This window comes from Eurosta solidaginis, chromosome 1, assembly GCF_040869045.1.
Source record: "Eurosta solidaginis isolate ZX-2024a chromosome 1, ASM4086904v1, whole genome shotgun sequence".
In the NCBI taxonomy this organism is placed as follows: domain Eukaryota; kingdom Metazoa; phylum Arthropoda; class Insecta; order Diptera; family Tephritidae; genus Eurosta; species Eurosta solidaginis.
The window spans coordinates 367,467,937-367,490,180 of NC_090319.1; the positions used below are offsets into that span (position 1 = coordinate 367,467,937).

At 34.6% G+C, this 22,244-nt stretch overlaps 1 protein-coding gene across 2 annotated transcripts in view; it reads right to left on the minus strand.

Annotated features, from left to right (window-relative positions):
* The window catches only part of grn (GATA binding protein grain), a 257,566-nt gene that overhangs the window by 95,572 nt on the left and 139,750 nt on the right, over positions 1-22,244 (minus strand). For both annotated transcript variants that reach the window (XM_067762921.1, XM_067762920.1), the window contains exon 5: positions 1,386-1,531. In XM_067762921.1, the coding sequence (XP_067619022.1) occupies positions 1,386-1,531 (146 nt within the window). The remainder of the gene's footprint in view (positions 1-1,385; positions 1,532-22,244) is intronic.

Here is a 22,244-nt window from a genome sequence, read left to right on the forward strand (position 1 = left end):
AAACTAAAAAATGTATTTGTAAATAGATTATATTTTAAATAATCAACAAATTAATATTTATTACACGGTTGTGCCATACTAAGGTGGGAAAATTTATACTCCTTGTCATACAAATACAGCGTGAAGCTGTTGAATCTTGCTTACGCCCAACGTATTGAATACATTAGTTACACATTTATTTACATACTTAGTTTGTAAGAATATAAGTGTGCATGCTAATAGGTCAATTTATGTTATTTTGAAAACCTTAAAATTTCTACACACTTCCAATACATTTACACATCGCCCCTTTTTTTCTAAACAACATAAAACAGTTGGTGGCACAGCATCCCTAAAAAGCCACAATTTTAAGTAGCTGGCTGACTGCTTCATGGAACTGTAGGCAAAAGAGGAAAGGAAGTCTGTGTATTGTTGTTGTAATATTGAATTGTATTGTGATAATTTCATTTGTATTTTTGTATGTAATATTATTGAGTTGGTGTTTTGATTTTGTGAAGTTTCGAACGATTTTTGATGTAGTTGGCGCCACTGGTTGAGTAGGCAGCAACACTGTGTGGCGCTTAACGTTGATCGTAGATAGGCGATTATGTTCGGATCTGTTAGAATGCATGTTGTAAAAGTAGCTTGAATGAGTTTTGTAGATGTAAGTGATTGTGTGCGTTTCAGAACCCCACTCAATTTACAGATGTAAATGGAAGATATTAAGACTTCTTTTTTGAGGCGATGTTATGAGCCTTAATTTATGCATATTTAGTAATTTTTATATATTTTTTTTCAGTTTTGTAGTTTTAAAAGATATTGCGTTTTATTAGATTTTTATGAGTTGTTTTGATGCGATTATTTGTGGTTGATTTGTTGCTTAAGATACAGGCGCTACTACTGTTAGCACGACTCAACTTTGTTATATTTATAAAGGAAAACAAATTTGTTTATTTTTTTTGACGTATACAAAAAAAGCTTGTTTATCGAAGCTGTTGTTATCAGTTTATGAATAAATTTAGATGAGCGCGTAATGATTCAGTCGTTTTTCTTATAAATTTTAATTTACCTATTTAGCTGTCACTTTATAACTACTAAATTTAATACGTTTTTGGAAGACGCATATTGCATTTCCTATTTTTTAATTTGTTAAAATTTCTGAGAACCATATATTTCTCAAATAGTGTGGACAATTTATATGCCTATAAATTAATAATGATTTGTTTTTCGGTAATTCTAGCAAAGTGATTTGAGTTGAGGATAGGTTATGTGGGAAATACACTAATACGCTTTTTATACGAGTCACAATATCATGATAAGCAATTTTTTGTTAGTCTCTTGTTTCTTTAATTATTTTATATAGCTTTACTGTTATATGACACTATTTTTTGTGTTGTTAAACTTACCAGTCTTCGCTTTGGTTTAATGAGTGGTCGATTTTGGCCATTCATTTTATAATACAGTCCACAGGCATTGCACAAATAGTGACCGGTGCCATCACGTCGCCACAATGGCGTAGAGGTAGCACCGCAGTTAACGCACTCGCGCCCCTCTGCAACGACAAAAAAGGGAAGATTGCGATATAAGTACATAGAATTGAGAGGAAAATCTTTAATATAGTTATATTATACATAAATAAAAAGCATAAAGAATATAAATATTTAAATAAAATATAGCTACATATTTACAAAAACAAGTTTATTAGCAAAATGATACTCAAATTATATAGAAACTATAAATAGAATAAAAAAAAAAAAACAAGTAAGGAAGGTTAAGTTCGGGTGTAACCGAACATTACGTACTCAGCTGAGAGATATTGAGACAAAATAAAGGAAAATTACCATGAAGTAAAATGAACCTAGGGTAACCCTGGAATGTGTTTGTATGACATGGGTATCAAATGGAAGGTATTAAAGAGTATTTTAAAAGGGAGTGGGCCATAGTTCTATAGGTGGACGCCATTTAGGGATATCGCCATAAAGGTGGACCAGGGGTGACTCTAGAATGTGTGGTATACGATATTGGTATCAAATTAAAGGTATTAATGAGGTTTTTAAAAGGGAGCCCTTAGTTGTATATGTGAACGCGTTTTCGAGATATCGACCAAAATGTGGACCAGGGTGACCTAGAACATCATATATATATATATGTACTATATATATGTAATACCACGAACTTTTTAATTTTCTTCTACTTAATATGGTAGGTGTCACACGCATTTTACAAAGTTTTTTCTAAAGTTATATTTTGCGTCAATAAACCAATCCAATTACCATATTTCATCTCTTTTTTCATATTTGGTACAGAATTATAGCAGTTTTTTAATTTTTCGTAATTTCCATATCGAAAAAGTGGGCGTGGTCATAGTCGGATCTCGGCAATTTTTTATACCAAGACACAGTGAGTTCAATAAGTACGTGAACTAAGTTTAGTAAAGATATATCTATTTTTGCTCAAGTTATCGTGCTAACGGCCGAGCGGTAGGACAGACGGTCGACTGTGTATAAAAACTGGGCGTGGCTTCAACCGATGTCACCCATTTTCACAGAAAACTGTTATCGTTATAGAATCTATGCGACTACCAAATTTCACAAGGATTGGTAAATTTTTGTTCGACTTTTGACCTTAAAAGTATTCTAGATGAATTAAATGAAAAAGGGCAGAGCCACACCCATTTTGAAATTTTCTTTTATTTTTGTATTTTGTTGCACCATATCATTACTGGAGTCGAATGTTGACATAATTTACTTATATATGGTGTAAAGATATTAAATATTTTGTTAAAATTTGACTTTGAAAACAAATTTTTTTTTTAAAGTGGGCGTGTTCGTCATCCGATTCTGCAAATTTTTGTTTGGCACACATATAGTAATAGGAATAACGCGCCTGCCACATTTCAACATATCTTCAACGACTGCGAAATTACAGCTTGCAAAACTTTTAAATTTCCTTCTTTTAAAAGTGGGCTGTGCCACGCCCATTGTCCAAAATTTTATTAATTTTCTATTTTGCGTCATAAGCTGAACGCTCCTACCAAGTTTCATCGCTTTATACGTCTTTGGTAATGAATTATCGCACTTTTTCAGTTTTCGAAATTTTCGATATCAAAAAAGTGGGTGTGGTTATAGTCCGATTTCGTTCATTTTAAATAGCGATGAGATTAAATAGATAGAGATGAGTGCCCAGGAACCTACGTACCAAATTTCATCAAGATACCTCAAAATTTACTCAAGTTATCATGTTTTGCGGACGGACGGACATGGCTAAATGAATTTCTTTTTTCGCCCATATCATTTTGATATATAGAAGTCTATATCTTTCTCGATTAGTTTATGCCGTTACGGATTACCGTTATGCGAACAAAGTTAATATGCTCTGTGAGCTCTGCTCAGCTGAGTATAAAAATAAGTACTTGCAATTAGTTCGTATGTTTAAGGACCACCCTAATGTACCTTTGAATTAATGCTTAGTCTGTAGGTTAACTTTTGACTTTACCTTTTTTATAACTTTTTAAAAAAATATAATTCTTAATTTTTTTACCCACGCTTGTTTATTACCCATAGACAGTGGTGCCTAATTTGTAGCAACAAAATGCATGCTATTAAAACCGTTGCAATGTGAAATGTACAATTGACTATTCTGCGTACACCAACTCTTTAAAATACAGACGAATCATATAAGCTCATTTACATATCGCTGCCATTTTTATATGTCGGCTCTCAGGTTCGCTTTCTAGCTCAGACCTTTCCGCGGTCTCAGCGCTAAAAGCAACTTAGACTGCACAAGTAAATACTTAAATACAACCTCTTCGGGACCTAACACTTCACAGATCAATTCCGGGATAGAATATTTAGTCCAGCTCTATTGTGCATTTGTACATCTAACATTAATATTTATACTCCCTCTACTTTGCATGTGGCCGGTTTGGCATGCAAACTTGGCTTAATATCGCGCGCAATTAACGAAGCAATTTTAATTCTAGTAGATACTTTGTTTTTCAATTTTCATTTAGCCCCCCATCCGCTTTAGCTTACTTTCCTTTTTACATTGGTTACGGTATCAATTTTATTTAAATGCTACATTTAATGTTGGGCTTTCGAGTAATATTGTTTTAAATTTTCCTTATACACTTGTTATACTCAGTTGAGCAGAGCTCACAGAGTATATTAACTTTGATTGGATAACGGTTGGTTGTACAGGTATAAAGGAATCGAGATAGATATAGACTTCCATATATCAAAATCATCAGTATCGAAAAAAAGTTTGATTGAGCCATGTCCGTCCGTCCGTCCGTCCGTTAGCGCAATAACTTGAGTAAATTTTGAGGTATCTTGATGAAATTTGGTATGTAGATTCCTGGGAACTTATCTCAGATCGCTATTTAAAATGAACGATATCGGACTATAACCACACCTACTTTTTCCATATCGAAAAATTTGAAAAACGGAAAAAGTGCAATAATTCATTACCAAAGACGGATAGAGCGATGAAACTTGGTAGGTGCGTTGAACTTATGACGCAGAATAGAAAATAGTCAAATTTTGGACAATGGTCGTGGCACCACCCACTTTTAAAAGAAGTTAATTTAAAAGTTTTGCAAGCTGTAATTTGGCAGTCGTTGAAGATATCATGATGAAATTTGGCAGGAACGTTACTCCTATTACTGTATGTATGCTTAATAAAAATTAGCAAAATCGGAGAACGACCACGCCCACTTAAAAAAAATTTTTTTTTTAAGTCAAATTTTAACCAAAACTTAATATCTTTACAATATATAAGTAAATTATGTCAACATTCGACTCCAGTAATGATATGGTGCAACAAAATACAAAAATAAAAGAAAATTTCAAAATGGGCGTGGCTCCGCCCTTTTTCATTTAATTTGTCTAGGATACTTTTAATGCCATAAGTCGAACAAAAATTTACCAATCCTTATGAAATTTGGTAGGGGCTTAGACTCTAGACGATAACTGTTTTCTGTGTAAAAGGGCCAAATCGGTTGAAGCCACGCCCAGTTTTTATACACAGTCGACCGTCTCTCCTTCCGCTCGGCCGTTAACACGATAACTTGAGCAAAAATCGATATATCTTTACTAAACTCAGTTCACGTACTTATCTGAACTCACTTTGTATTGGTGTAAAAAATAGCGAAATCCGCCTATGACCACGCCCATCTTTTCGATATCGAAAGTTACGAAAAATGAAAAAAAAAAATGCCATAATTCTATACCAAATACGAAAAAAGGGATGAAACATTGTAATTGGATTGGTTTATTGACGCAAAATATAACTTTAGAAAAAACTTTGCAAAATGGGTGTGAGACTTACTATCGAAAAGGCGTCCACCTATAGAACTAAGGCCGACGCCCTTTTAAAATACTCATTAACACCTTCCATTTGAAACCTATGTCAAACAAACACATTCCAGGGTTTCCCTAGGTTCATTTTGTTAAATGGTGGTTTCCTTTATTTTGTCTCCAAAGCTCTCTGCTGAGTATATAATGATCGGTTACACCCGAACTTACCCTTCCTTACTTGTTTTTAATTGTTGTTGTTTTTGTCAGTTTTTAACCTCTTAATGATACTACTAAATATGCGTTATTATGATTTAATGTTTACAGTTCATGCAGCGATTTTTCACCTAAGCATAAATAGACTTAAGTATATCTGTATGTATGTATGTTTGTATGGTTGTTTATTTTGCCGGTTAGCTTAAATTTTTTGTGGTTTCTGTTTTAAATTTCATATGCCAACTCATCTTTGGTGAGCATTTACACTTTTAAAGCGGTACTGGGCCTACCCGGCCGCATAGAAATTTAGTCATTAGCATAACTTCAAAAAAAAAAAAAGTATTTTTTTTTTAATTTTACGCTACACTGGATTTGTTATGCATTTACAAATTAATTAACCGTTTTAGTTGTACCCCTATTATGTGTTATTATTTTTAAAGGTAGTTGTTTATGCTTCACTAATGTCAGTTAAATTATTTTTAAATCATAGAACATTTGCTAACATTAACTAGGTTTTTTGTATAGTATGCTATGGTTGTCAATGGCAAATGGTTCCACAATTCTGGTATACTTTGTTGGTTCTTATAGAAATAGGGATGGAAAAGCGAAGTACAAATATCTATCAGCTGTGCCATAAACGCACCATAGAATACATTTTTATGCTCTAGAAGGTGTGAAATACTACTTTTTTTTATTAAGAGTCTTCCTAGTAGTCGACCCTCATTAAAACCCTTAATAGACCTGGGGAAGAAATTATCATTAATCGCCTGACCTCTTCAGTTTTCAGCGTTGGCTTTGTTCTTGTGTTTTCCTGCATGTTTCGGGGCTAGAGCTTACGATTTCTTCACGAACACAAGCGCGAATTTCGAGACTCGAGAAAACAAAACTTACTCGCGAGGTTCTTGAATCTTGAAATACTCCCAAGCTCGCTAACTTTTTGACATTCAATTCAGTTGCTGCATTATATTATATTTAAATACTCGAATCTCCAAATATTCATAATTACGTGCTTAAATGGCTCGGAAAACAATCCCGAAGCAGTCCCCAAAATTACCTTACAATGATCCTGAAAACACTGCTGAAACACTTCACTGCTGCAACACTTCAGAAATTACCTCCGAAATAATTTCAAAATGATCCTCGACTAGTCCCAAATTGATCCAAATCATCACTAAAATATACCGAAAAATTTTCGGAAATCATATCGGAATAGTGCGTATTAAAAAAAGGCTTAAAATGATGGCAATAAGATTTCGAAGCAATCCGTAAGTTATACCGAATGATTGAAAATATTCTGAAAATGTCCCAAATTATTAGCGAAATAGTCCCAAAACTAACCATCAAATATACTTAAATTGGTCTTAAATTAATTTAGGATTTATACCAAAACGTATCCAAACTACCCCGAACGGAATCGGTACATGGTAGATAGGTTACACCATCTTGTCTAAGCTCTTATTCGAATTCCTGAATTGCGCCAGAAAACCGCTTTTTCAATCGATCGAAGGTCTGCCACATAAATATCTTTACGGTGGCAATTGGTGATTGCCATAATAACTGCATATAAAGTTGTCCGACTAACTGGCTCTATAATATTACTATTGATATTATGCCCTCCCCTACAACATAATGTTGCCATATCCTGTGCTCCCTCCCTAGGCAGCATTCTAGGGTCCTTGTTTTTTATTAATCGTCCTGCTTTCAAAACTCTTAATCAGTGGTCACCAAAATTGAAAGTGTGGCTGTGCTTGTAAGAGTAAAATCTTCGTAGTGGTAACAGTTTAGTCGCTGATTAACTAGCAACGAAGCAAGAGGTATAATAATAATAATAAAGAGGTATGCACGCATATTTTTTAACAATCGAAAAATATTCGGCAATTTGCTATGAAACTATTTTTTTATTGCTCCGGCTTAACAAAAAATTAAAAGAAAATATATTGCAATTAAAACAATCTGCGCCCGAGCGCTTGCTTGAAAAATATGTTTTTTATACCTTTCATGAACATGAAATGGTATACTAACTTTGGTCCGATGTTTGTAACGTTGAGAAATATAGAAGATATCATCATCATCATCATCATCCTCCTCAACTCCTATTGGAGCATAGGGCCTCGACCACCGACTTAAATCTTATTCTGTTAGGTGCAGTTCTTGTGATGTCATTCCACGTATACCCTGTGTCTTCGAGTTCTTTATCCACAGTTCTGCGCCAAGTTTTCGCAGGTGCACCAGGTCGTCGGCTTCCTTGTGGATTCCATCGCAATGCTTATAGAAGATATACTAACCATTAAGTATACCGAATTGATCAGGGCTACGAACTGAGTTGATATAACAATTTCCGTCTGTCCGTCCGTACGTCTGTCTGTTTGAACGCAAACTGGTCCCTCAAATTTTGAGATATCTCAATGAAATTTAGCACAAGGATGTATTTTCGTATTATATTAGACATTTGTCGGATACGGTAGGATCGGACCACTATATCCCATACAACCGATCATTCAGATAAGACGATTTTGGTCATTCCTACCGCAATTTAGAAAGTATAAACGTGAAACTCGGTAATACATATTCTAATATATCATAATAGATATCCTGAAAAAATCACTTTGATCGGAGCTATATATAGTATATATCCCATACAACCGATCCTTCAGATAGAAAGATTTTCGGCAATTTCTCCCTTAATTTCCAATACAAAAACGTTAAACTTGTTGATATTTATTCTAATATATCATAGAAGATTTCCTGTAAAAATCATTTCGATCGGAGCTGTATATAGTATATATCCCATACAACCGATCGTTCAGATAGAAAGATTTTTGGCAAAGTCTCCCTTAATTTCCAATACAAAAACGTTAAACTTGGTGTTATATATTCAAATATATCATAGAAGATTTCCTGTAAAAATCGTTTCGATCGGAGCTATATATAATATATATCCAATGCAACCGATCGTTCAGATAAGTGGGTTTTTTTGCCATTTCTTATTTTATATTTATCTTAAAAATCGTTAGGTACGTACATCTGTTCATTATATATTTCTTATCTTATACATCCGATTATTTGAAGATTACAAACGGGATAAGATTATTGTTCAGCCCCATTCATGAAAGGTATGAGGTCTTCGGCACAGCCGAAGACAGTCCCGTCCTTACTTCTTTTATTTTAGTAAATAGTTTAGGTAAAGGGAAAGTATTTAAAAAATAATAACTTCCATATTGCTGATTTGTATTAATATGCATTTATAATGTCTTCATCAAACACAATTACTCTCTATATTTACATATTTACATAAAAGAGATATAAAGGTAATACGACCTAATATAGTCTCTAAATCTCTTGAAATCAGACAATTGATCAATAATAAACACATACACAATTACCTCTTATAAACACTCCTTTTTTCAACAAAACAAATTCCTAGTGAATTGCCTTACGACACACAGCAGTCCCAAATGAAGGCATAAAAACGTGAAATGCTCTTCAGAACTACATTTTATTACGACTTTCTTCATAGTGTCCAAAAAATTATCATTTGGGATATTACTCTTCGAGTGTTTTTGGAGATTTCAAATTACGAATATTTTACGTGCGCTCATCCCACAATTTTAACATTTATTTGCTTTTTATAACTATTTTATATATATATTAGACTGGGTCGTTTCATTAACCCATATCGCGCCATCGATTTTTCGATAGGATTTGGGCTCAGGAAAAAACAGTTCCACTACGCATATCAAAAAAAAATAATTTTCGAGCCTGCGGAATTTCATTTTTTTGACTTTTTTCGACTTTGATTAATGTATTTTTCATGACCTACTAAAAAAAGTTTCACTTGATTGTAAAATTTTCATGTATACCCTGTCCGACCCAAAAATGTCCGCTAAAAACGTAGTCGATAAACTTTTTTTTTTTTTTCAAAGAACTGTTATCGCCAACGTTTTTAGCGGACATTTTTGGGTCGGACATAGTATACATATGAAATATTTTTAGTAGGTCATAAAAAAAACCTTAAAATTCAAAGTCGAAAAAAAGTAAAAAAAAATGAAATTCCGCAGGTTTGAAAATAATTTTTTTGGGTATGCGTGGTGGAACTTTTTTCCTGAGCCCAAATCCTATAGAAAAACCGATGGCGCGATATCGGTTAACTTTCGTCCATACAAATCGACCCACCCTAATATACATAGAGACTGAATATTAAAAAATTTAGGGTGTCTTAATAGGATCAGAGTAGTAAGGCGACTACTTGCTTGCTTATCAACGTACATATGTAGGTATGTACATACCCTACAAGCATTTTACATATTTTCTAAATAATTCGAGCAGAATATTGCTTGTTTATTGCTATTGCTTTTTTTGCTATTATGTTGTTATACTATCTTCATATTACGTGTTTATGTCAGTTACAACCATTCCTAGAAATTAATTTAAGCGTTTTGCGTGTAGAAATCCAAATATGTAGCTAACAAAAGAATTTATAAAGGCGACATTTTTTGGCTGCAATTTTAGGTGGAGTGTGTCTGCTTTAGGTAGACAAATACATAATTACCATATTTACATAAGCCTTGTCACTCCCTCACCTTTAGTTAATTTGACTTAGGTTTTGTTGTGCGCATTTTTGTCAACCAAATTTATTGTTAAAAATAAACAGTTCATTTGTTACAGGCGCATAGAAGACGATTTGCATACTTGTAATTTTTTTATGAAAAATATCAACATTCTTGGACATATTTAATTGTTGTAAATTTAAATAGAATATGTTTCGTATTAATAATGTGAGTTTGCTTTGAACAGCGCGGTCTTAGGCCATTTTCTTTCTAGACGAATCCTTAAACAATGGTTGGTACTTTTCATCGCTGTTATCAAATATTTTCAAATGTAAATGTCATGTTAAATTACACAGGCCGACAAATTTAATTTTTTCGACAGGCCCTTTTTGTGACATGAGATATTTTCCTTTAAGTGTATTAGATTTCCAAACCTTCTTCACAACAAACTTGAAGTCTACTTTTGGGCACGATAGCGACAAAATATCTGCAAGTAGGTGACTTTAGCAAACCATGAGTGTTTGCAATAAAAAGAAATAAAATTAAAAAAATGTAAGGCGCGATAATCTCCGAAGAGATCTAAGGCCGAGCTTCTCTTCCAATTTGCGTCGTTTTCCTCTTGATTTTCCTTACAAATTTGCCGGACGGGACCTACATGTTTTATGCCGACTCCGAACGCCATCTGCAAGGCAGATGAGTTTTCACTGAGAGCTTTTCATGGCAGAAATACACCCGGAGCGCTTGCTAAGCACTGCCGAGGGGCGACCTCGCTTAGAAAAATTTTCTTCTAATTGAAAAACCTTAATTCTAAAATTTTAATGTTGCTTTGCCCGTGGTGCGAACCCACAAAACAAAACTCTTAAATTAAAAGAAATTATAAAGACTACCCCATCTGCTACACAATTCCAAACCTAATTTATGCGAGCCTGCCTGAAAGTATGCTACAATATGCTGTACCTTTTCAACTAGCAGAGGATAGCAGTTTCTCTTGCCGGTATATAGTACATAGTGGTTTTTATCAATTCTATCTTGCTCTAAGAGTGCCGTTCGGAGAGAGGTGACATAAGGTCTACATTAAAAAAAAAAAAAAAAATAAAAAAAAGGTCTACATTACCACAAGGTTAAGTGAAGTTAATACCAAATGAAATGGTCACATCATTAAATTACAAACGGTTACAATAACAACGATATTGGCAATCATGCTTTACTAAAAAGTCAACTCATATTTTCGCAAGGGCCAAAGAGTCAATAAATTTCTTTCATATTGCACGCATTAATATTAGCTGGTAAATTTACAGTTGAATAAAAACAGCAATTAATCACACCGGTAAAAATTATGCGAAACAATTGAGTGTAAAAAATGTCAGATCTAAGAACATGGGGTTTTAAGAATTTCAATTGGTACATAAATGGGTTCCGAAGAAAAAGTATGCAGCACGTTTCATAGTCTGGTTTTATTTCAGTTAAAAATCGGATTAAAAACAGGCATCACAAGAATTTCTTCAGAATAAAAATAAAAATATTTCAATTAAACGTCCCTTATTCATTCTGTAGAACTCTTTTGATGTTGTGCTGTTCTCGTTTAACCCTCCGATTAGCGGTGAATAAATTCAACACATCTTAGCGTTGTCGGCTGGCCAGACGAAATTTGACTCTTAGAACTTTATCCACAAATATTTAAATTTTGAAGAAAACTCGTCGCACACTGTGATTACCCAGAAATAATAGGTCTTGTAGGCTTAAAAATATGTTCGTCTAGCCAGACGACAACGCTAAAATTTGACATAATCAAATTTGGTACAAAAAAGAAAGATAACATTAAAAGAAAAAAATATCGATTTCCGAGTTATTATAAAGACCACTTTTAAACTTAAAAAGTCACTAAAGCTTTTCATGATCGGGTGGGTAGCAGTAATGTTATTCACGAAAATAAAGCCTTCTCGTCCGGCCAGACGCCACAATCTATCGGAGGGTTAAGTATATTATGGTTCCGAAATGGTCATATGGAAAAACCGAAAAATTCCAATTGGCCTTTAAATCAAACTTAAAAAGATCATAAAGTCAATAGAAATTTTGCGCGTTTAAATTGGTCATAAAGCCCATTTATTTCATGACCATTTGAAGAGGTCATACGGATTAGAGATATACGCCGTCGATAAACGCCGCCGCCGAATATCAAAAAAATCGGCGGCGGCGGTGGCGTCCGGCGCGGTATTATATTTTCTACTCATTTAAGACTGTCTAGGCCATTTATTGTTCATGCCGAAAATTGGACGGATATGGTCGAAAGGGGTATCAACGGATGCGCATCACTGCCAGTTATAAGAATCCAATTGCGTAATGTAACTCTTTCTATCCGTTCAAAAGTAATTTAAAACAAGTAAGGAAGGCTAAGTTCGGGTGTAACCGAACATTACATACTCAGTTGAGAGCTATGGAGACAAAATAAGGGAAAATCACCTCGTAGTAAAATGAAGCTAGGGTAACCCTGGAATCTGTTTGTATGACATGAGTATCAAATGGAAGGTATTAAAGAGTATTTTAAGAGGAAGTGGGCCATAGTTTTATAGGTGGACGCCATTTCAGGATATAGCCATAAAGGTGGACCAGGGCTGACACTAGAATTTGTTTGTACGATATGGGTATCAAATGAAAGGTGTGAATGAGTCTTTTATAAGGGAGTGGGCCTTAGTTCTATACGTGAACGCGTTTTCGAGATATCGACCAAAATGTGGACCAGGGTGACCCAGAACATCATATGTCGGGTACCGCTAATTTATTTATATATGTAATACCGCGAACAGTATTCCTGCCAAGATTCCAAGGGCGTTTGATTTCGCCCTGCAGAACTTTTTCATTTTCTTCTACTTAATATGGTAGGTGTCACAACCATTTTACAAAGTTTTTTCCAAGGTTATATTTGGCGTAAATAAACCAATCCAATTACCATGTTTCATCTCTTTTTTCATATTTGGTATAGAATTATGGTATTTTTTTCATTCTTCGTAATTTTCGATATCGAAAAAGTGGGCGTGGTCATAGGCGGATTTCGCTATTTTTTACACCAATACAAAGTGAGTTCAGATAAGTACGTGAACTAAGTTTAGTAAAGATATATCGATTTTTGCTCAAGTTATCATGTTAACGGCCGAGCGGAAGGACAGAAGGTCGCCTGTGTATAAAAACTGGGCGTGGCTTTAACCGATCCCTACCAAATTTCACAAGGATTAGTTCATTTTTGTTCGACTTATGGCATTAAAAGTATTCTAGACGAATTAAATGAAAAAGGGCGTAGCCACGCCCATTTAGAAATTTTCTTTAATTTTTGTATTCTGTTGCACCATATCATGACTGAAGTTGAATGTTCACATAATTTACTTTTATACTGTAAGATATTAAATTTTATGTTAAAATTTTACTTAAAAAATTTTTTTTTTAAGTGGGCGTGTTTGTAATCCGATTTTGCTAATATTTACTTAGCACACATAAAATAATAGGAGTAACGTTCCTGCCAAATTTCATCATGATATCTTCAACGACTGCGAAATTACGGATTGCAAAACTTTGAAATTACCTTCTTTCCAAAGTGGGCGGTGCCACGCTCATTGTCCAAAATTTTACTAATTTTCTATTCTGCGTCATAAGTTCAACCCACCTACCAAGTTTCATCACTTTAGGCGTCTTTGGTAATGAATTATAGCACTTTTTCTCTTTTTCGAAATTTTCGATATCGAAAAAGTGGGCGTGGTTATGGCCCGATTTCGTTCATTTTAAATAGCGATCTGAGATGAGTGCTTAGAAACCAACATGCCAAATTTCATCAAGATACCTCAAAATATACTCAAGTTATCGTGTTAACGGACAGACGGACGGACGAAGGAACCTACTTTCCAAGTTTTATCAAGATAACTCAAAATTTATCCATGTTATTGTGTTTACGGACGGACGGACATGGCTAAATGAATTTCTTTATTCGCCCAGATCATTTTGTTATATAGAAGTCTATATCTATCTCGATTAGTTTATGCCGTTACGGATTACCGTTATGCGAACAAAGTTAATATACTCTGTGAGCTCTGCTCAGCTGAGTATAAAAACAGGCGCTTTCAATGCCAGCTTAACACGGATTTTGCATTACCCAATTCACCAATTTATTAAAACAATACACTAAAAGAAAAATTATGTTAAATTTAAATGCACACTTTGCATAATTTTCAAAAAACATTAAGAAGGAACAATGAATTCAAATAAAATGACCCAAGTTGAACATGTTTTCAAATTGTCCTTCTGTTGTTTAAAAAGCAAGTTACCCGAAAAAAATGCTGATTTTCTCAAACATTCTATATTCCGATTGGGAATAATAAGCGAAATCAGTTATGCAAAATCCTTTAGTAGGTCCCAGGGGTTTAAACTCCCCTTTGAAATGATTCTCACCTTGTACTTAAGTTGAAGATAGAAGGGTTTGAAAAATCACTTGGCCTTATATTCAAATATCTGTTGTTTATTTGCGAAACTTTAAAATAGCGTCCGATGTGTTAATTTTGATTTTCACAATTCATCATTCAACACCCAAGTCTCCCGTTTTCACATTTCCTAAAGTTGGCGGTCCTATCCCAACTGATCCCTTGGAATTAATCACATTTATTAAAGCCTTTCAACCAAGTTTAAATATCACCTACACGTTACGGCTCCTTTTACAAATGTGAATACGGCACATATATTTACCAGGTGAGGCTTTGTCCTTCGCAAAAACACTCAAAGTGGTGAAGAAAAAGCTTTCCCAAGACAGTCGAACTAATGACCGTGTGTCGTAATGTAGTGGACCGTCGAACTAGTCTCAAAACTGCAGCCACGTGGTCATCCATAATGAGCTCTTATATCATAAGGCCGGAAAACAGCAGTTAACATTTTTCGGTCGACTTTCATTCTAAAATATCGTTTTGATCTAACGAAGACTATTGAAATCAATGTTGTGAACACAAGCGTCTCCAAACGTTGGTCTACATTAAAAGAAAAGGTATCCAGGGTTCTTGTAAAATTTAAATTATGTAGGATTATACTATTTTCACCCATGAGTTATGCAATAATATCCACTTGGACTGCTTATGATTTCGAGGGCGGCATCCTTGGCCGAATAGCCACTCCCTAACGTTTCAAGGTGTTTCTTTGGTAGTGCTCGACAGTATAGCGCGAAAAAAAAAATCCGTTAGAAAGTCTTCGGAGCTATATATAGAGCTTCTAGTGACGTTCACGAAGGTATGCGTTCGAAGTCGCAGTCCTATAACTTCTGTGCTGGCATGTTATGTGAGGGCCAGGATGCGTGGTAGCGACTGGTGGTGGACAGGATTGCTACTGTTCGCACTTCGGGAATTATAGCTCTTAAAAGAGCCGAAAAAACTTGATGCCCCCTTTGACGCGACTAACAATAGGCCAGCGTTGGTGCACATCGTTAAAACTATGCCATGAGTATTAAAAGACCATTAATAGCAACCATAAATCGCCTTTGTGCGTGACCAGCAAGGGATCACAAATAATTTAAAGAAATCGCGTCGATAAGGAGTATTAGAAGTTAGACCAGAACATCTCCTTTGGTGAAACTACGTTTTGTACGAGATATACAGACAAAAGTGTGACCATTTTAAGTACCTCAGTCCCTTAGACCGGGGATAGGTTCGAAGCCTCCCTGGAGTAATTGAATGAAGGACAGTCCCTCCGCAAGGAGCTGCTCTTGAAATTTTTTGAACGATCCGCGAGACTTTGAGGCAAAAACCCCGGATCTTTCCGAAATCGCCAATACGTTGATTCCCTTAAATACATACAAACAAAACCTTTCCTAAATATTAATTTTAAATAGAAAAAAGCGTTTTAAAGCAAGATCACCGGCGTGCACCGGCGCGCCGCCAATATAGTGATCGGCGTAAACCTCTAATATGGGTTACACCACAATGCTAAACTCTTGGGATAGTTTTTAAGTTAATGACAAAATAAGTTCGCCATAATAGTAATACATAAAAAATATTAGTAAAATTGGCACTCCTCATAAAGCTCGCATATGATTTATCAAATTTTCACAGATTGTTTTTTATACCCTTTTAACGCGTATGTTAGAAGTTTCTCTTTTATTCACAATTAATATAAATCTCTTTACTGCCGGCCCTTCACATATAAATAGATGTTTGTGAAGAAACAGTTATAATAGTATCAGTTTTAAATCTTAAGAAAACTTTTAAACACAATTCGCAAACATTTCAATCATTTAAATTTATTTCACGCTCTGCACTTTCATGCCTTAACCACAATGCTTGTCAGCTACACGGCGCCAGATCATAACAACTGAAAATAAACATCTAATACAACCTAATAAAAATAGCGAACTCCCCAAAAATTAATTATGCATAAATTTTAATTAGCTGGCTCAACAATGGCGCTACGTGGATAAAAGTAAAAAAAAAAAAAACAAGTAAGGAAGGTTAAGTTCGGGTGTAACCGAACATTACATACTCAGTTGAGAGCTATGGTGACAAAATAAGAGAAAATAGCCATGTAGGAAAATGAACCGAGGGTAACTCTGGAATGTGTTTGTATGACATGTGTATCAAATGAAAGGTGTTAATGATTATTTAAAACGTAGTGGGCCTTAGTTCTATAGGTGGACGCCATTTAGGGATATCGCCCCAAAGGTGGATCAGGGTTGACTCTAGAATATGTTCGAATGTACGATATTGGTATCAAATTAAAGGTATTAATGAGAGTTTTAAAAGGGAGAGGTGGTATTTGTATATGTGAAGGCGTTTTCCAGATATCGACCAAAATGTGGACCAGGGTTACCCAGAGCATCATCTGTTGGATACCGCTAATTTATTTATATATGTAATACCTGCCAAGATTTCAAGGGTTTCTTATTTCGCCCTGCAGAACTTTTTCATTTTCTTCTACTTAACTTGGTAGGTGTCACAACCATTTTATAAAGTTTTTTCTAAAGTTATATTTCGCGTCAATAAACCAATCCAATTACCATATTTCATCCCTTTTTTCGTATTTGGTATAGAATTATGGCATTTTTTTCATTTTTCGTAATTTTCGATATCGAAAAAGTGGGCGTGGTCATAGTCGGATTTCGTTCATTTTTTATACCAAGATAAAGTGAGTTCAGATAAGTACGTGACTAAGTTCAGTAAAGATATGTCGATTTTTGCTCAAGTTATCGTGTTAATGGCCATGCTGAAGGACAGACGGATGACTGTGAATAAAAACTGGGCGTGGCTTCAACCGATTTCGCCCATTTTCACAGAAAACAGTTAACGTCATAAAATCTATGCCCCTGCCAAATTTCAAATGGATTGGTAAATTTTTGTTTGACTTTTGACCTTAAAAGTATCCTAGACAAATTAAATGAAAAAGGGCGGAGCCACGCCCCTTTTGAAGTTTTCTTTTATTTTTGTATTTTGTTGCACCATATCATTACTGGAGTTGAATGTTGACATAATTTACTTACATACTGTAAAGATATTAAATTTTTTGTTAAAATTTTACTTAAAATTTGGTCCTTCTCCGATTTTGCTAATTTTTATTAAGCGTATATATAATAATAGGAGTAACGTTCCTGCCAAATTTCATCATGATGTTTTCAACGACTGCCAAATTACAGCTTGCAAAATTTTAATTACCTTCTTTTAAACGTGGGCGGTGCCACGCCCATTGTCCAAAATTTTACTAATTTTATATTCTGCATCATAAGTTCAATTCACCTACCAAATTTCATCGCTTTATCTGTCTTTGGTAATGAATTATTGCACTTTTTCGGTTTTTCGAAATTTTCGATATCGAAAAAGTGGGCGTGGTTATAGTCCGATATCGTTCATTTTAAATAGCGATCTGAGATGAGTGCTCAGGAACCTACATACCAAATTTCATCAAGATATCTCAAAACTTACACAAGTTATCGTGTTAACGGACGGACGGACGGACATTGCTCAATCAAATTTTTTTTCAATCCTGATGATTTTGATATATGGAAGTCTATATCTATCTCGATTCCTTTATACCTGTACAACCAACCGTTATCCAATCAAAGTTAATATACTCTGTGAGCTCTGCTCAACTGAGTATAAAAAGCATAAATAAATGAGAAATTACTTTTCAGTAAGCTTGTACGAATATATATTATACATGATAGAAGTTTTGGTATATATGTACGTTGTCATGTAAAATATCTTTATATATGAATAAATGAATTTTATTAATAATTTTGTTAAACGTTTTTGCCTCTTTCTATGAGCTATTTTAATTTTATTGACTTTAAAACGCTACTCCTTAGCGTCCATGTTTTAAAACCAAGTTTTTTTTTTAATTTTTTTATTTATGTATGTATATATATTCATTCATTGCACCATGTTTAATATGGCTGTCTTGTTTGCTCGCTCCTTATTTTTTTGTGTGTGGTTTATTTGTTTCTCCCTGCTGCGGCTGTGTTATTTATGTTTCAATAATACAGTAGCAGTTCAATAAATTATCATTATACAATTTTTTAAGTCATAATAAAATGAAGCTCAAGCTCTGAGAATTGGTACAAACGAGAATACATACTGATGAATGAAATTGGTGCTTAGTGATGATATAGTTAAGCTTTTTCGGTACTGCGTGGGCTTCTCATGGAATTTTTTCTTCCATGAAGTCATCATCACGCTCAGATATCATCTTGGAACTTGCGGTAGACAATTTTTCTGTACAAGACAATATGTTGCAGTTTAATATCTATGCAGGTAGATCTTTTTACCTAGATCAATATATACAACAAAAATGCCCACGCAATGGATCTAGCTATAAACAGAGAAGTCATATAAACAGGTAGCATGTCGATGAACAGCCATGGATGACCAACAGGAAGAAATGTGAAGTTGCTGACGTACACTACCCTATCCGCGGAACTTTATGGTCAGGTACTTCGAACATTGCAAATTTAAGATGAAGAAAATGTTAAGGCTGTTGCAAGTCCGCTACGATCTAATTACAGATGGAAAGGCGTTTAGCAGGATAAGAACTCACCTTCCTCAAAATTTTGCTCAAAAAATATCCCAAATCATTGTCGATAATGTTCAAACAAAAACACTGAGCTATCCAGAATTATGAAATGAAATAAGTTATTTTGTGGAAACCACACTACGAGAATAAAACTGGTCCTAGAGGCGGTGATAACAGAAATCTCTGAGACAATACGAAAGCAGTATTATGAGTTAGCGTTTTAAAAAGTGGCTGTTTTTTTTGTTCGAGGGCGCACGGTTAGTACGACGGCATAATATATTTTTCATCCCCATTCTAGTCCCATTCTAGTGAAAAATCGGAGATAAACTGACTCAATAAGGACATATCTGAGTTAGAAATAATTATTTAACTAAAAGTTTAATGAAAATGTTCGCTTCTTTCACTATATTCCGGCAAATTGGACTTATTGCCATTTGAAGTGGTCATAATTGAAATTGACCTTTTGGCCGTTGACTTAATCTCACCCCACCAATAAAAGTGTTTGGCTGCGTTCGACGTCCGACAACAAATAAATAGGTTTTGCTAATTTAGTACTTAAAATTACAGCTACATTACTGTGCCCCTCGTTGGGCGCCGTTTTGCCTTGTACGAAGTTTTGTTAAAGATAAAAAAGTTAAATAGAAAAGTTAAAAAGGAAGCAGAAAAGAGTGAGGATTATTATTAAAAAAAATACTATTCTCAGGTCATTCCCTCTTAGAAACATGATATCGATTTTATAGCTCTTTAAATATCGATTACCCATGAACTTCAAAAAAGGATCGGCAGATATAATATCGATACCACTATCGCATCTGTTTTATATTTTAGCAGAAGAGAGCTACAGATATAAAAATTATCAAATGTTCAATAAATGGACCTCATGACTTTCAGAACGAGTTTTAACTGAAGTTGTTAAAACAGTTTTTGCGATAGAGAAGAAGAAAACATTTTTGATTAATATATTCAGGCCTGTTCTGAATTCCGACTCGTTTCGCAAAGTAAAACGAGGCTGATTCCGAGTCGATTTCATTTTGGTGTTCTCAATTCCGATTGAAGCAAATCGATTCGAAGTCGATTTCGAACAGTTTTCATTTCGAGTCGATAATCAAGCGAAACAGCTGTTTTTATTTATTTTGGTTTTAGTTAAATAAAAATTGTGCAAAAATTTGAACAAAATGCCAGCACCAATGGCTTTTGGAAATGCAGAGGCAAGAAGACGTGGAATTATGCATAAAAATCGCAAAATTATCGATCGAAATTGAGAACACGTCGGTTTCCTTTCGACCAGAATCGCTTTGTTTAGCTTGGAAAATTTTTAATAGGAATTTTCAAATTAAGATTTGTTATACTAAATAAAGAAATAGTCCAACAAAAATTTGTTATAAATCTTCAAAATAAAATGAATAATTTAATAAACCTTATTTGTGGGAAAAATAATGTAATTATCCGTGCTTAATGGGCTAATTATTTTCGAATCCGACTGCTCAGAGGCAAAACTTTTCAAATTGACCAAGTATGGTTGGAATCGCTATTCAGAACACCAATCCATTTCGATTCCGAAAAAATTGGTCGGAGTTGAAATCCAGAATAGGCCCGATTGTCGATAAAAATCTAGCTTCTTTCTATCTGCAAAAGATTTCTTTCTCGATCCCTAAAAATATTTGAACATAAAATATATGTTGGCACTGAGTAACAGAAGTATGGTTATGGTGTCGTATTTTTTCACGTAAAGCTTTTGAAGGTTTTCAGATTACATAATTACCCAGGTATTTTTGTCACGTGTTCCTCTTACCAAGAACTGAGTAATGTTGGGCGTTTTTTCTAGGCAAACAAGCAATTGACATACGCTTGAACTTTACTTGAGCTTTTTGGCATAACTGCTCCGTAAAACAACAAAAAAATATTTAAAGAAGATAAACTAAAACGATTTCAACCGGCGCACTTCTCCAAACAGCGTAGACTTGCTAATTAAATTTAATTATCACAAAATACAAAAGGTCATTTAGGCAGCTTAAGTGTACGACAAAGATACAAGCTCGCGCCTAAAAGCTTGTTTTGACATGCTCTTCATAATAAAATTATTTTTACTACAAAGCAGTTAGCAAGAACTACTAAGTTTTGGAATCACAATTTTTTCTTTTTTTTGTTGCAATTCCAACTTTAATATTTCAGGCGCAAGTTGGCATTTAGAGGAGTAGTCTTTCTACGCCACCTCTTTGCTCATAAACTTTATTAAAATTATTATTCAGTTGCTGTGTCAGCAGTTCTGCAGTTGATATGCTTGTAAAATCAAGCAGAACAGCATTAAAACAAAAACAAAATCTGAAAACAACAATAAAAAAAAAAAACACGTGCGTGCATTAAATGGTCTTGCGCACAAGAGAGGGCCTAATAAAAATTAAGCAATATTTGCTTTGTTGTTAACAAGCTGACAATATATGGTCATCAACGTTTTGTGTTTTTATTTCTTGTTTGTGTGTGCGGTCGTATGATTATGGGCCAAGAAAAGGTTTAGTGAAAGACAAAAGGTAACTAAATAAGTTAAAAACACACAAAAAGAGAAGAATAATCACAAAAAAGTCTGAGAAATATTAAAATGAAAAAAGGCGACGGTCTAGTAGAGGGCGCAACAGCAGACGGAGGCTGAAACTGTCATGAAGAAATTTCCACCGAATTGAGCCAATGCAGACAGACCTTAAATTGAGTACGTGTATGTGTTGGTTTTGTTAGCAAACCCAAAAAAAAAAAAAAACAAATTCAATATTTTTTTCTCTTTAGTTGTCGCAGATCACAACGGTCCATTGGCGTTTAGTTGGTGGCGGTTGGCCCTTACCGACTTCAGCGCATCGTCGCCACGCTATACTAAAGCTAATAAATCAGTGAGTTAATGATGTTTATACCTTTGCTACAAAACAGCCACTGCCAAGAAGTGGCTAAGTAAGCAAACCAACAAACCAACCAGCCACTCACACGCTGGTTGACCGCCCCGGTCGTTTGACTGCTCGTTCAACGCTAGTAGTTGTAGTAGTTTTTTGTTGTTTTATTTTGTTTTGGGTACTACCGTTCCGGCTGGTCCATTTTTTACTTTTGCTCTTTGGCATGTAATTTTATTAAGAATTTTGTCGACACCACGCGCCTGCAGATTCCAGCGCAATAAAGCGTTCTGACTTTTTGTGAGGGAGTGAAA